The sequence below is a fragment of the Bos taurus genome, chromosome 8 (genome assembly GCF_002263795.3).
Source record: "Bos taurus isolate L1 Dominette 01449 registration number 42190680 breed Hereford chromosome 8, ARS-UCD2.0, whole genome shotgun sequence".
Lineage (NCBI taxonomy): Eukaryota > Metazoa > Chordata > Mammalia > Artiodactyla > Bovidae > Bos > Bos taurus.
Window position 1 is genome coordinate 22,997,429 of NC_037335.1, and position 15,457 is coordinate 23,012,885.

At 44.2% G+C, this 15,457-nt stretch overlaps 2 protein-coding genes across 2 annotated transcripts; both read left to right on the top strand.

The window, feature by feature from the left end:
* The first annotated feature begins 1,468 nt into the window (after positions 1 to 1,468).
* On the top strand, positions 1,469 to 2,130 carry IFNAA (interferon alpha-A). Its single transcript, NM_001017411.1, is given in 1 exon segment — positions 1,469 to 2,130. A coding segment is annotated over 1 exon segment (570 nt). The 5' UTR covers positions 1,469 to 1,536; the 3' UTR covers positions 2,107 to 2,130.
* Positions 2,131 to 10,645: 8,515 nt separating this feature from the next.
* Positions 10,646 to 11,353, top strand: LOC515953 (interferon omega-1-like). Its single transcript, XM_024996065.2, is given in 2 exon segments — positions 10,646 to 10,797; positions 10,800 to 11,353. Coding segments are annotated over 2 exon segments (585 nt in total). The 5' UTR covers positions 10,646 to 10,766.
* Positions 11,354 to 15,457: the final 4,104 nt, after the last annotated feature.

Below are 15,457 nucleotides of genomic sequence, written 5' to 3' on the forward strand. Positions count from 1 at the left end.
CCATCATCCAAAAGTCTACAAATAATAAATGCTGGAGAGGATGTGTATAAAAGGGAAAGCTCTTGCACTGTTGGTGGGAATGTAAATTGATACAGCCACTAGGGAAGATGGTATGGAGATTCCTTAAAAATTAGGAATAAAACTACCATATGACCCAGCAATCCCCTTCCTAGACATACACCCTGAGGAAACCAGGGTTGAAAAAGACACATGTATCCCAGTGTTCGTTGTGGCACTATTTACAATAGCTAGAACATGGAAGCAGAAGAAGGTAATGGCAACCCACTCCAGTACTCTTGCCTGGAGAATCCCGTGGATGGAGGAGCCTGGTGGACTGCAGTCCATGGGGTTGCTGGGAGTCAGACACGACTGAGCGACTTCACTTTCACTTTTCACTTTCATGCATTGGAGAAGGAAATGGCAACCCACTCCAGTGTTCTTGCCTGGAGCATCCCAGGGACGGGGGAGCCTGGTGGGCTGCTGTCTCTGGGGTCGCACAGAGTCGGACACAACTGAAGTGACTTAGCAGAACATGGAAGCAACCTAGATGTCCATTGACAGATGAATGGATAAAGAAGTTGTGGTACATATACACAATGGAATATTACTCAACCATAAAAGGAATGCATTTGAGTCAGTTCTGATGAGGTGGATGAAATCTAGAACCTGTTATACAGACTGAAGTGAGTCAGAAAGAGAAAGATAAATATCATATTGAACACACATATATGGAATACAGAAAAATGGTACTGAAGAATTTATTTGCAGGGCAGCAATTAAGAAACAGACATAGAGAATAGACTTATGGACATGTGGAGAGGGGAGGAGAGGGTGAGATGTATGGAGAGAGTAACATGGAAACTTACATTACCATATGTAAAATAGATAGCCAACGGGAATTTGCTGAATGGCTCAGGAAACTCTAACAGGGGCTCTGTATCAACCTAGAGGGGTGGGATGGGGAAGGAGATGGGAAGGAGTTTCAAAGGGAGGGGATATAGGTATACCTGTGACTAATTAATGTTGAGGTTTGATAGAAAACAACAAAATTCTATAAAGCAATTATCCTTCAATAAAAAAATAAATTTAAAAAATCAGTAGCTTTCACATTTAAATTATAGCTTAAAATTTTATGTAATTCTTAAATCTACATTGAATGCAAAAAGTAAGATTTATACTTTCTTTTTCTATGTACAGAGAAAAGATATCCATAGAGTACATAAAAACATACACAGTTTATCTCTGCTATCAAAATTTCACAGTGGGGGCACCTAAAAAATATTTTAAAAGGCTCTGTGGTCAAAAGAAAGAAGGGAAACATGAAAAAAAAAGATTGAGAAATACTGCCTTAACCCATTTGGAGAGTGCAAAATGAAAAGCAAAAACAAAAGTAGAAAGCAAGAGGGAACTTTCAGAAAATGGAAACCATGAGCTCCTACTTAAGACACAGGCCTGAAGGAAGGTCTTCAGAGAATCTAGAGAGCAGGTTCACAGAGTCACCCACCTCACCAGGCCAAAGCATCTGCAAGGTCCCCGATGGCCCCAGCCTGGTCCTTCCTGCTATCCCTGTTGCTGCTCAGCTGCAACGCCATCTGCTCTCTGGGTTGCCACCTGCCTCACACCCACAGCCTGGCCAACAGGAGGGTCCTGATGCTCCTGCAACAACTGAGAAGGGTCTCCCCTTCCTCCTGCCTGCAGGACAGAAATGACTTCGAATTCCTCCAGGAGGCTCTGGGTGGCAGCCAGTTGCAGAAGGCTCAAGCCATCTCTGTGCTCCACGAGGTGACCCAGCACACCTTCCAGCTCTTCAGCACAGAGGGCTCGCCCGCCACGTGGGACAAGAGCCTCCTGGACAAGCTACGCGCTGCGCTGGATCAGCAGCTCACTGACCTGCAAGCCTGTCTGACGCAGGAGGAGGGGCTGCGAGGGGCTCCCCTGCTCAAGGAGGACTCCAGCCTGGCTGTGAGGAAATACTTCCACAGACTCACTCTCTATCTGCAAGAGAAGAGACACAGCCCTTGTGCCTGGGAGGTTGTCAGAGCAGAAGTCATGAGAGCCTTCTCTTCCTCAACAAACTTGCAGGAGAGTTTCAGGAGAAAGGACTGACACACACCTGGTCCAACACGGAAATGATTCTCACGGACCAACAGACCACACGTCCTCCTGTGCTGCCATGTCAAGGACTCTCATTTCTGCTGTCATTGCGCCCTGAAATAAATCAATATGGCAAATGATTTCTGGAATATTAAGCAACATCATGTTCTACTCTATAGGCACTGGTTCCTCACAGATGCCAAAGTTGATCTATCTACGTATTTAACTACCTGGACATTTATATATCTATTTTAATATTTATTTAACTATTTATAAATATTTAAATTATTTTGTTGATAAAATATTATGTATGTATACTTATGGGAAAATGTATATTTTGTATTTAGTCAGTTTATGATTTTTCTTCCTTTATTAAATTCTTACTGTAAAAGACTTACTTTGTTTTTTTGTTAAAACAGAAACATCAATCCTGAATGGCAACTTAATTTAAAAATGCATTTTACGATTCCTTGAGCCCTCTTTAGGATTCGCACGTTAGAAGTAAAAATACTCTAGCTCTAGCTATGTTCTTTGTTGCTCTGAGGACCTTAAAGTGAACATAACCACTCAAGTGCTTTTTGTAACTCTGATTTTTTTCAAAAAAAGTAACCTAAAAACAACGATCAAAAAAAAAAAAAAATCCATCCTTCAGGATTTGATGAATCCTTGGGAAGGATTTTCTGCCTCTCGTTGGTTGTGGAATTTTCTTCCCTGGAAAAAATTGTAGGTATGCTTGAAGACGTGCTATTCAGTTGGCAAGAGGTCCGGTGCATATATTATCGTTACACTCAAATACCACAGTCATTCACTTCCTCCCAGTGTAGAAATCCCCAGCGTGCTCTCCTCATTCACTCTGCATGAAGGTGTCCTCTCCATTCATACAGCTGTGTCCTTCTCCATTATGGTTTCTGGTTGTCAATTTCCCCTTACGACTGCAAACCACCAACTAAAAGCGGAACCTGAGTGAAAGTTCTAGATCTGTCAGACACTCTCCTATGACTTCACCTGCTCTGCCTGCCAAGCACTGCAGGTCCAGACTGTCCAGCCTCCCAGAGAAACACAGTAAATAGAGGGAACCCGCCCCACAGTGAACAGCGGTGGAGATACCAGGGGCTCCTCTGAGCATCTACCTAGGCTATTCCATGTGCTGGTTGCACTAGGAGGAACTCACCTGGTTCAGGAATCTCATTTGAGAAAAGCCCAAAGCACCGGACACTTGGAGTTGAAAGGCAGCAGCAGCTTGAGAACTTGGAAGGAGAACAGAGATGTTTAAAGTGTTCACTGGAGCAGCAGCGGGTCCTCAGGACACAGAACAACACAGATGAACTACACTGAGGCAAGTGCTTCTCCACAACATTCCTTTTCAGAGACTGAGAAGACTGAAGCGAATGCTGAGAGCACAGAGACAGAGCACGAGTGCCTGGCCACCAGCTGTGTCCCCAGCACGGGTGACGTTCACAGCACAGCAGCCTGCAGAGTCCTGGAAGGCACGAGGGCCACTCCCGTCACAGCTGCAGACTTCTTTCTTCCTTAGGACCCAGCAAGTTATCACAGAGCAGAGCAAGAGGTGCTTGGGGATAATGCAATCCAAAGAAGTTCTTAAATTCCATCATGGTGTCTTTGCATCTCTGAGAGACAAAAAAGATCAAACAAGATTGAATAGAAGGGGCACAGGCAGGGATTTTAATACATTTAGCAACAGTGGGACAGAGCTTTCCTTGTAGGACATATGTTAGTAACATGCACACTGGAAGAATACAATTTCTCAAAGTAACAAAGATCTTTGTGGAAATTCATGTATTTAATGTAGGCAATCTTCAGGACATTGACGGATCAATCATCTTTCTCTTCTTTCCAGCTGGGACATACAGCACTGTGTGCTATATGTAAAGTCAGAGAGACTTTTGAAATAAATAGAGTTCCAGAAAAACATCTATTTCTGCTTTATTAACTATGCCAAAGCCTTGGACTGTGTGGATCACAATAAACTGGAAAATTCTGAAAGAGATGGGAATACCAGACCACCTGATCTGCCTCTTGACAAATTTGTATGGAGGTCAGGAAGCAACAGTTAGAACTGGACATGGAACAACAGACTGGTTCCAAAAAAGAAAAGGAGTTCATCAAGGCTGTATATTGTCACCCTGTTTATTTAACTTATATGCAGAGTACATCATGAGAAACACTGGACTGGAAGAAACACAAACTGGAATCAAGATTGCTGGGAGAAATATGAATAACCTCAGATATGCAGATGACACCACCCTTATGGCAGAAAGTGAAGAGGAACTCAAAAGCCTCTTGATGAAAGTGAAAGAGGAGAGTGAAAAAGTTGGCTTAAAGCTCAACATTCAGAAAACGAAGATCATGGCATCCGGTCCCACCACTGCATGGGAAATAGATGGGGAAACAGTGGAAACAGTGTCAGACTTTATTTTTCTGGGCTCCAAAATCACTACAGATGGTGACTGCAGCCATGAAATTAAAAGACGCTTACTCCTTGGAACGAAAGTTACGACCAACCTAGATAGCATATTCAAAAGCAGAGACATTACTTTGCCAACAAAGGTCCATCTAGTCAAGGCTATGGTTTTTCCTGTGGTCATGTATGGATGTGAGAGTTGGACTGTGAAGAAGGCTGAGCGCCGAAGAATTGATGCTTTTGAACTGTGGTCTTGGAGAAGACTCCTGAGAGTCCCTTGGACTGCAAGGAGATCCAACCAGTCCATTCTAAAGGAGATCAGCCCTGAGATTTCTTTGGAAGGAATGATGCTAAAGCTGAAACTCCAGTACTTTGGCCGCCTCATTCAAAGAGTTGACTCATTGGAAAAGACTCTGATGCTGGGAGGGATTGGGGGCAGGAGGAGAAGGGGACGACAGAGGATGAGATGGCTGGATGGCATCGCTGACTCCATGGACGTGAGTCTGAGTGAACTCTGGGAGTTGGTGATGGACAGGGAGGCCTGGTGTGCTGCGATTCATGGGGTCGCAAAGAGACATGAATGAGCGACTGATCTGATCTGATTCATTTTTCACTGTGCTGTGTCTTCACTGCTGCCTGGACTTTCCTCTAGTTGTGGCAAAGGTGGGTCCTCTCTAGTTGTGGTGCACAGGCTTCTCACTGTGGTAGCTCCTCTTGTTGGGGAGCATAGGCTCTGGTGCACTTGGCTTCAGTAATGGGGGTCCCGGGGTCTAGAGCACAGGGCAATAGTTGCGGCACACGGCTCAGCTGTTCTGCAGCGTGCGCATCCTCTAGGACCGCATGTGGTCCTATTGGCAGGTGGGCTCCTCACCACTGAGCCACCATGGAAGCCCCTCAGGGAACATGTAAAGTACATTGAGAGGTTTGGAAACCTTCCTGAGGATTAGGGTCCTAAACAAGTAAAAAACATTTTGATATTACTGCTAAAAATATAATTTCATTAACAAATTATTTTCTAAATAACCTTTTCATGTCAATTCTATAGTATTACTTAATGATGTTAAATAGGTTGAGCTAGAAATTTTTTAAAAAGATAATTATACAAGGCTTTGAGGCTTAGTTCACAATTCAAGCCAGTTTCTCCCTGCTAAGGAGAAAAATGTTCACTGCTTCTGTCCAGGAAGCACACATTCGCTTCCATCTTGGTCGCACACAGGCCTCCTCAACACCCACATCTTGACCAGAAGTTGGGAAATAGAGTAGCGGTTCTTCACTGGACTCTGTCAGTAGACACCAGGATGACCCGGCTGGACTGGAGGTGAGAAACACAGGTGTCTTCCTTGAGAATGAGAACAGCAGTTTACCTGAGGAGGTCTCCTGGAAGGGGACCTTGTCAACCAAAAAAAAAAAAAACCCCAAAAACATGACTCCCAAGAGTTCTTTTTATTGGGATAACTTGCTGAGGACTACAGGCCAGAGGACAGCCTCCCCCCAGCTCTGAGGAACTGCTCCACGGACGTAGAGGAGGTCAGTATGCATGCGACTGGTGGTGAAGGGGTGACGTGCAGATAAGCTCACATCTTGGGAGAATGTGGCTGAGAATCAGGGAAGGTTGAAGTAACTTACAAAGTAATGGTCAATTGCTGCCTGGACTTTCTTCTAGTTGTGGCAAAGGTGGGTCCTCTCTAGTTGTGGTGCACAGGCTTCTCACTGTGGTAGCTCCTCTTGTTGGGGAGCACAGGCTCCGGTGCACTTGGCTTCAGTAATGGGGGTCCCGGGGTCTAGAGCACAGGGCAATAGTTGCGGCACACGGCTCAGCTGTTCTGCAGCGTGCGCATCCTCTAGGACCGCATGTGGTCCTATTGGCAGGTGGGCTCCTCACCACTGAGCCACCATGGAAGCCCCTCAGGAAACATGTAAAGTACATTGAGAGGTTTGGAAACCTTCCTGAGGATTAGGGTCCTAAACAAGTAAAAAACATTTTGATATTACTGCTAAAAATATAATTTAATTAACAAATTATTTTCTAAATAACCTTTTCGTGTCAATTCTATAGTATTACTTAATGATGTTAAATAGGTTGAGCTAGAAATTTTTTAAAAAGATAATTATACAAGGCTTTGAGGCTTACTTCACAATTCAAGCCAGTTTCTCCCTGCCAAGGAGAAAAATGTTCACTGCTTCTGTCTAGGAAGCACACATTCGCTTCCATCTTGGTCACACACAGGCCTCCTCAACACCCACATCTTGACCAGAAGTTGGGAAATAGAGTAGCGGTTCTTCACTGGACTCCATCAGTAGACACCAGGATGACCCGGCTAGACTGGAGGTGAGAAACACAGGTGTCTTCCTTGAGAATGAGAACAGCAGGTTACCTGAGGAGGTGTCCTGGAAGGGGACCTTGTCAACCAAAAAAAAAAAAAACCCCAAAAACATGACTCCCGAGAGTTCTTTTTATTGGGAGGACTTGCTGAGGACTACAGGCCAGAGGACAGCCTCCCCCCAGCTCTGAGAAACTGCTCCACGGATGTAGAGGAGGTCAGTATGCATGCGACTGTGGTGAAGGGGTGACGTGCAGATAATCTCACACCTTGGGAGAAAGTGGCTGAGAATCAGGAGGAACAGATGTCTCTCTGAAAGATTTTAAAGCTTTTCTACCCATGAGAATTTGTAAAAATTGGGTTCATCAATTTTCTCCAGAAATTATTTAACTATCAGAAGGCCTGTTGTGTCAGTTTTCCCAGAGCACAGAGTGCCTCGTTCCTGATCTCAACCCTGAACTCCTATCAGTGCGTGTTGGAGGTCAGGGACTGCAGTGGGTAGAGACTTCATTCTGCAGAACCTGATGCGGAAAGATGTTTTCATTGTCATCCTGAAGGAGAAACGTCAGAACTCATGTGGTGAGAAACTGTTACCTGCTTTTTCTTTGTTCGCATTGGAGAAGGAAATGGCAACCCACTCCAGTGTTCTTGCCTGGAGAATCCCAGGGTCAGGGGAGCCTGGTGAGCTGCCGTCTATGAGGTCACACAGGGTCGGACACGACTGAAGCAACTTAGCAGCAGCAGCAGCAGCAAGCTCACAAGAAAGTTCAAGAGGTTTAAATACATAGAAAGTAGGGCTTACCTCTCATAGGGTTAATAAAATCATTTTACTATATTTCATAGAAAAAAACCACTCATAAAAGCTTAGACTTCCGGGAGGCTTGTGTGATCAGACTTCCCAACCAGGGATTGAAATCAGGTCACAGCAGTGAAAGTGCTGGATCCTAACCACTAGATAATGAGCAAACTCCTGCTTTTCTTTTAGCTGGCAGAACAATCTACTCCCTTCCAACTACTTAATAGTGATTTTGACTATTTATAATTAGATTGCAATTTTGCGGACTGCAGACCACACACTGTGGCCCTACAAAACAATAGGTCATGACCCTTTGGCATCTGAAATGGATTGAGGGGTCTTTGTCAACTCATTCTCCTCCTATCAATTATTTCATTGGTTCTTTAATGTCATGTTCATTTGAACCCTTCCTTTTTTTTTTTTAATTGGATCATTCAGACAAATCAAAGCCCCCAAGGTTTGCTCTTGAATCTTTGCTATGATTGGAATAGTTCATTTGTCTAGATTTATATTTTTCTCCAGTGGGAGAAAAATATAAGTGGGACCCTAAGAGTTAATGAGAGGATTCAGTTAAAATTATAAAGAGCTTGAAAACGACTAGTCCATTTAGTTCAGTTCAGTTCAGTTGCTCAGTCGTTTCCAACTCTTTGCGACCCCATGAATTGCAGCAGGTCAGGCCTCCCTGTCCATCACCAACTCCCGGAGTTCACCCAAACCCACATCCATCTAGGTGATGCCATCCAGCCATCTCTTCCTCTATCGTCCCCTTCTCCTTCTGCCCCCAATCCCTCCCAGCATCAGAGCCCTTTCCAATGAGTCAGCTCTTCACATGAGGTGGCCAAAGTACTGGAGTTTCAGCTTCATCATCAGTCCTTCCAAAGAACACACAGGACTGATCTCCTTTAGAATGGACTGGTTGGATCTCCTTGCAGTCCAAGGGACTCTCAGGAGTCTTCTCCAACACCACAGTTCAAAAGCATCAATTCTTCGGCACTCAGCTTTCTTCACAGTCCAACTCTCACATCCATACATGACCACAGGAAAAACCATAGCCTTGACTAGATGGACCTTTGTTGACAAAGTAATGTCTCTGCTTTTGACTATGCTATCTAGGTTGGTCATAACTTTCCTTCCAAGGAGTAAGCGTCTTTTAATTTCATGGCTGCAATCATCATCTGCAGTGATTTTGGAGCCCAGAAAAATAAAGTCTGACACTGTTTCCACTGTTTCCCCATCTATTTCCCATGAAGTGATGGGACCAGATGCCATGATCTTTGTTTTCTGAATGTTGAGCTTTAAGCCAACTTTTTCACTCTCCTCTTTCACTTTCATCAAGAGGCTTTTTAGTTCCTCTTCACTTTCTGTCTTAAGGGTGGTGTCATCTGCATATCTGAGGTTATTGATATTTCTCCTGGCAATCTTGATTTCAGCTTGTGCTTCTTCCACCCCAGAGTTTCTCATGATGTACTCTGCATATAATTAAATAAGCAGGGTGACAATATACAACCTTGACAGACTCCTTTTCTTATTTGGAACCAGTCTGTTGTTCCATGTCCAGTTCTAACTGTTGCTTCCTGACCTGCATATAGGTTTCTCAAGAAGCAGGTCAGGTGGTCTGGTATTCCCATCTCTTTCAGAATTTTCCACAGTTTATTGTGATCCACACAGTCCAAGGCTTTGGCATAGTCAATAAAGCAGAAATAGATGTTTTTCGGGAACTCTCTTGCTTTTTCAACAATCCAGCAGATTTTGGTAATTTGATCTCCGGTTCCTCTGCCTTTTCTAAAACCAGCTTGACACTCCATTAGTAGCAGGAAATAAAATTCAGATATTATTTTTAATATCATAATTACTATATCCAGATTAAGTTCAGGATGTTTTGCAATCATTTAATTGTATTTCATTCTAGTTTTTTTCAAAGCATCTTCTCATTGCCTGAGTAGATTTATTACCTAGACAGATGCTCAGTAAGGCTGGTCTCCAAGACACTGCCAGCGAAGGTTAGTATTCCAGCAATTGGCATTCTACTTGTCTATCTCATATTAGGTGATGTGTTTGACTTCTTCCTTCTGTCCTGAAACTAATCCTACATGCATTAATTGAAAGAAAAATGAGGTAGCTGATCTTGCAAAGCAAAGGACAGTCACTTGACCCTGGACTTGACCTTCGTGAGCTTCTGTCAGAAGCAGCCATGGCCCAGCCTTTCTGTTGTTCACACTGGCCTCATGCTTCCCCTCTGCCACAGCCTCATCCCCAGCTGTGCTGCACTGAAGTTTGCTAACTCAGAAGACATCATTGTGTCAGGGAAAACCACTTCCCTTCGTTCATATTCAGACATTCAGACTTAGATTAGTTTTCTTTTTGCCCACAAAACAACTGTGGAGTTTTACTTTCTAGGAAAGTGGCAAAGGGAAACAACAACAAAAAAAACTAAAGTCTTACATATGATAGAGATACAGCCCCTCTGCCTTTCTTCCCTTCGCTTTATTGTTCTTACTTCAAGGTGAATTAGAACTAGAGCAGGAGCAGCAAGACCAATCCTGGTCAACAAGTCACTAAAAGAATGTAGAACTAAGTGAAAAATTATACTGAAGTAAAGGAAAGAAGGCTATTTCTCCCTGAATGAGTAGCCTGGTTCTCACTATCCTTTGTTCTCAGAGGGAGAAAGAGAGAGAGGAACAGACATACCCAGTGGAATCAACAGCCTGAATGAATGACTGAAACTCTCTAGACTCTATGACATAAGCTTCCAGTGAGAGACATCATCACTGAATCTCCTTCCTCCAGCTCAGAAACTCTGAGCAGAAAAGTGTTGAACAGTTTAAGTAACACTGTTGAATAATAAAAACGTTCTCATTTGAGTGACAAATATCCAATTGGATGGGTACATTTGAAGTTATTGGGAAATATGTAAATTTAATACTTTAAACTGATGACATTTTATTTAATCATATTGTGAATACACAAATGAAAATCAAAAAAGGAAGTGAAAGTGTATTAAAACAATTAGAAAGTGAAAATTACCATGTTCCCTATTTAATGGCCTTGCTTAGAAAGAGTGGCATCAGAGATCCTACCTCGAGATTCCAGCAGATGCCGCTTCAGTCAGGCCAGCAGCAGCCTGATCTTCCCCATGGCCTTCAGGCTCTCTCTACTGATGGCCCTGTGCTGGTCAGCTACGACCCAGGAGGATCCCTGGGCTGTGATCTGTCTCAGAACCATGTGCTGGTTGGCAGGCAGAACCTCAGGCTCCTGGGCCAAATGAGGAGACTCTCCCCTCGCTTCTGTCTGCAGGACAGAAAAGACTTCGCTTTCCCCCAGGAGATGGTGGAGGGTGGCCAGCTCCAGGAGGCCCAGGCCTTCTCTGTGCTCCACGAGATGCTCCAGCAGACCTTCAACCTCTTCCACACAGAGCGCTCCTCTGCTGCCTGGGACACCACCCTCCTGGAGCAGCTCCGCACTGGACTCCATCAGCAGCTGGATGACCTGGACACCTGCCTGGGCCCGGTGACAGGAAAGGAAGACTCTGCCCTGGGAAGGATAGGCCCCACACTGGCCGTGAAGAAGTACTTCCAGGGCATCCATGTCTACCTGCAAGAGAAGGAATACAGTGACTGCGCCTGGGAAATCGTCAGACTGGAAATCATGAGATCCTTCTCTTCATCAACCAGCTTGCAAGAAAGGTTAAGAATGATGGACGCAGACCTGAACTCACCTTGACATGACTCTCACTGACTAAGACACCACATCACCCTTGCACGCTCCCCTGAGGTCATTTCAGAAGACTCTGATTTCTGCTTTAGCCACAATGTTTCCTGAATTCAATCAATAGTACTTTCTCAGTAGCAATAAGAAAGTAGATATAAAAAGTATTCAACTGCACGGGGATGACTCCCCTGATGTTATTTATGTTTATTTACGTATTTATTTTCTTTTATCTCATCATATTTTCATGTAAAAATGTTTTTCTGCACTGTAATAAAATTTAGAAAATATGTTCATTTCCTTAATCTTCTAATTTGTTTTATTTATTAAATTTTTATGAAAGTAAATTTGTTTTTTCATTATGAAGAACTAAATACTTATTTTGTCTACATAAACCTATCGTGGGAATAGCATTTGTCCATTTATACTATGGAATAGTTGTATCACATTTCAGAAATGATTGTCAAAAGGTAGAATTCCTGGAATTCCCTGGCAGTCCAGTGGATAGGACTCCATGCTTCCAGTGTGAGAAGCTCAGGTGCCATGGATACCTGCTCAGGGAACTAAGATCCTGCAAGCTGTGGAGTGCAGCCCTTTCCACCCAAAAAAAAAAACAGGTAGAAAGGAGTCTCTGAAACGGTGGTAAATGATTATCCCTCAATTCACAAGTATAAGTAGTTTATACCCAATCAGCAAAGAATGCCTGGTGTCAGGATGTGGGGGGAGGACTCCCCTCCTCCAGGGAAGCTGCAAACATGTGGTGCTCAGTGGCTGATCCTGACCTTACTCTTCCTCCCACCTTCTCCTCAGTCCTGCTTTACTGAACAATCCACTCCCTTACACTATATCTTCACTGCCTCCAACACAGGAGCTCTGTTCTGTGATGGTTTCTGGCTTCAGGGTTTCTCTGAGTGGAAATCACTGGAAGAGGGCACAAGTGAAACGAGAGTTCTAGAAGCTTCAAAACCTTTGAATTGCAGCTCTGCTATTTAACAGCAGTGTGACCCTGCAAAATATCATAAACAGTAAGGAGATGGATATGGCAACCCACTCCAGTGTTCTTCCTTGAAAATCCCATGGACAGAGGAGCCTGGTGGGCTACAGTCCATGGGTCACAGGAGTTGGACATGACTGAACCAACTTAGCATGCATGCAGGCATGCATTTTATCTTGATCTTCTTCTCAAATATCGGGAAAATAACAGTAGCTTTTCATCGGAATACCATTTGGATCAATGAGTCCATATTACAAGAAGCATAAAGTGTGCTTGGTCAAATAATCAGGACAGGGAGAGTCCCAGAGTAGCTGCCCACAGGCAGCAGGCAGGACAGCTGGCCTGAGGCAGGGACTGAAAGGCAGCACTGGAAAGATGCTGGGTCTTTGGTAAAAATATTTAACTTGGGTGCTAGTTTCATAGTATATTCAGTGTGTGAACTCTCCTGTGCTCAAGGCTGAAGACAATTCCAGTTTCTGTGTTTCAGACTTCTAGAAGTATTCTTAGGAAGTCACAGAAATTCTTTGAGAAAGAAGGATTAGTAGAAAATGCTTTCATCTACTATAAAAATGAATAATAGGGAAATCATAGAGATCTCATAGGACTGCAGAATATCACACACATTACTCATTAATAATGTTTCCTGTTCTTTAGTATGAGTAGTCCTGTGCTACTTTTTAACATATTTCTAAAATTACCTTCTCAACTCGCTGTTGGGTTTCAGTCTTTCAGCAGCAAAGCAGAGGCAGGAAGAAAAGAGCCAGGGCCATGCAGGGTGAGGCTCTGCTCTCCAGCCCTGGGCTGTCCTGAGTTTGATCCCAGTTGTTTTCCGTGAAGACTTCAGTCCCTAAGTGCCGGCAGTGTCACCTCCTAGAGTCGGTCCTTCTCAGAAATTAGTGCCTTTGAGAAGAGACTGCTACAAGTGTATGCAGGTGTCTTATACGCAAGCGAGAGTCTTTGTCTGAACACGGGGCCATGAAGTCAATTTTATTGGTCAAAATACATAAACCTTGCACATGCACACTGCCAACTGTCCATGACAACAATGGCTACATGAATCCACATTCAAGACCATATAAGCTCTTATATGTCCTCACTGATTGACCAAAACAGGATCTTATCATCCTTTTCAATTTTGCCAATCTGACTGGTGACACATGGCATCTAGAAGCAACCATTAGTTTTCCTTTTCCTAATTGATGGCGGCTGTCATCAGTCATACTCCAGCCTTCTCGTCCACCTCTTGGAATTGGTTCGGGAGAACTCTGAAAGAAAAACAATCTGCAGGCAAAGGAGAAATATACTGGAAGGAACTGGAGCCCCAGCATCACAGAGTAGAGCTGAGAAGAGCTGTGGAGTTGAGACTTTAGTTTTAAGACCAGTGCGCTACAGCAGGTGACAGCCTTTCCCCATCATATCCACTGGAAATGCAGGTTTCTTCTGTGAATTTCTGATCCATACACAATGCACCCACTGCTCTTGCATTGTCACTTTACCCATGTAAAGGGGTTCATGATTCATTTTTGTTCAAACTCCGTGATCTCCAGCTAGAAGACACACAGATTGCAAGGTCCTCAACCAGATCCCTGGCTCCACACTCACACTGCACTCCTGCCATCTGGCTGCTATCCAGTCTGAGTTTCATTTGTGACAAAGACACTTGTGGTTTTCCTGTGTTCAGGGCCCAGAACTGTTTTCCGTTCAAACTCATGAACTAGGTCATGACCTGCTCTAGTTTTCAGGGCTTTAAAAACCTGTCTTGATGGTGATCCCTTCCGAAGATGCATGCTGGAATCATATACCCAACTGCCTATTTCAGTTGGTACCTACTGAGCACACAGTACGCTGAAATCAAAAGCATTTTGACTGCACGTTTTTCAGCAACTTAACCATATGATTTGACATTTTGAAAAAGTTAATGAAACTCTACAGTGAAAAACTGACTACATAAAAAAATGAATGTTTAATAGATGATCCTTGGTTAAAAGAGGAAAAAGGAATTTTTAAGTTGAGATTGGTTATTTAAGGTAGTTATTGGGTCATAATTTGTCAAATATGGCATTCCCTCAGTGAAGAGAGATATATACAAAGTAGCAATTTTGAGAACATTACTGATGATTTTGCTTCCATTAACGCCAGAAACTTAAAAGTACTGTTGTGGCATAAGAAAATATTTCAACTTGATGTGAGTTTAACATATATTTTAAAAGATTTTTCAGACAACTAACATTACAGGAGAAATTTACCTTTTATATTAATATTGAATGAAATAATTTTCTCTTTCCCTTGGGGCTCCTTTAAGTCTCAGTCTTGTCCCCAAGTCTTCCTTCCTACTGGAGGGTCGCAATATCGAGTAGATTTCTGTCCGGATTGTAGATGCCTTCCCCGTTGTCCCTGAATTAGGCCTTTTCCCCAGAAACAGTCCTGAATCTGAAAACATAACACAACATGCTCTGATTTTCAGCCATCTGCTGCTGCTGCTAAGTCGCTTCAGTCCTGTCCGACTCTTCGTGATCCATGGACTGCAGCCTACCAGGCTCCTTGGTCCATGGGATTTTCCAGGCAAGAATACTGGAGTGAGGCGCCATTGGATTTCCAGCCATCAATCGCAGCATAAACCGGCACCGGTGTGTTAAATCGCTCCGGGTAAAGTCTCCTCCCAGGAAGGGGAGGGTGGATACAAGGGCAGGTGCAGAAATTAAAGGCTCTGAGAGAAGCGGCGGCAAAGTTTCCCTGAGCAGTCCGGCCCGAAAAAGAAGTTTCCTTTCTGCTCGCGCGGCCCCAGCGCTCCCTGGGCCCCGGCGGCGCCTCGCTCGGTCGCGGCTTCCTGCCGAGGGCGACCCCCGAGTTCTCCCCGTGGACCCGCCGCCCGAGTTAGCCGCTCTGTTCCTGGAGGCGGGTCCAGCTGGGTTTGCCGCGCCGGTCTGTCAGTTACTGAGAGATCGGGCGCCCCCTCCCGGCCGTTGGGGCGCAGCAAAAGGAGCTTGGAGGGCTGCTTAGCTTAGTGCAGGACCTGAGCTGTTTCACTAAGGCCCAGGGGAAGTGCTGAGTTTCCGAACTCCTGTTTCCCTGCTGATGGCCATGGGGATGTTCTGCTCCATCCCTCACAATTCACCCGTTAGCAT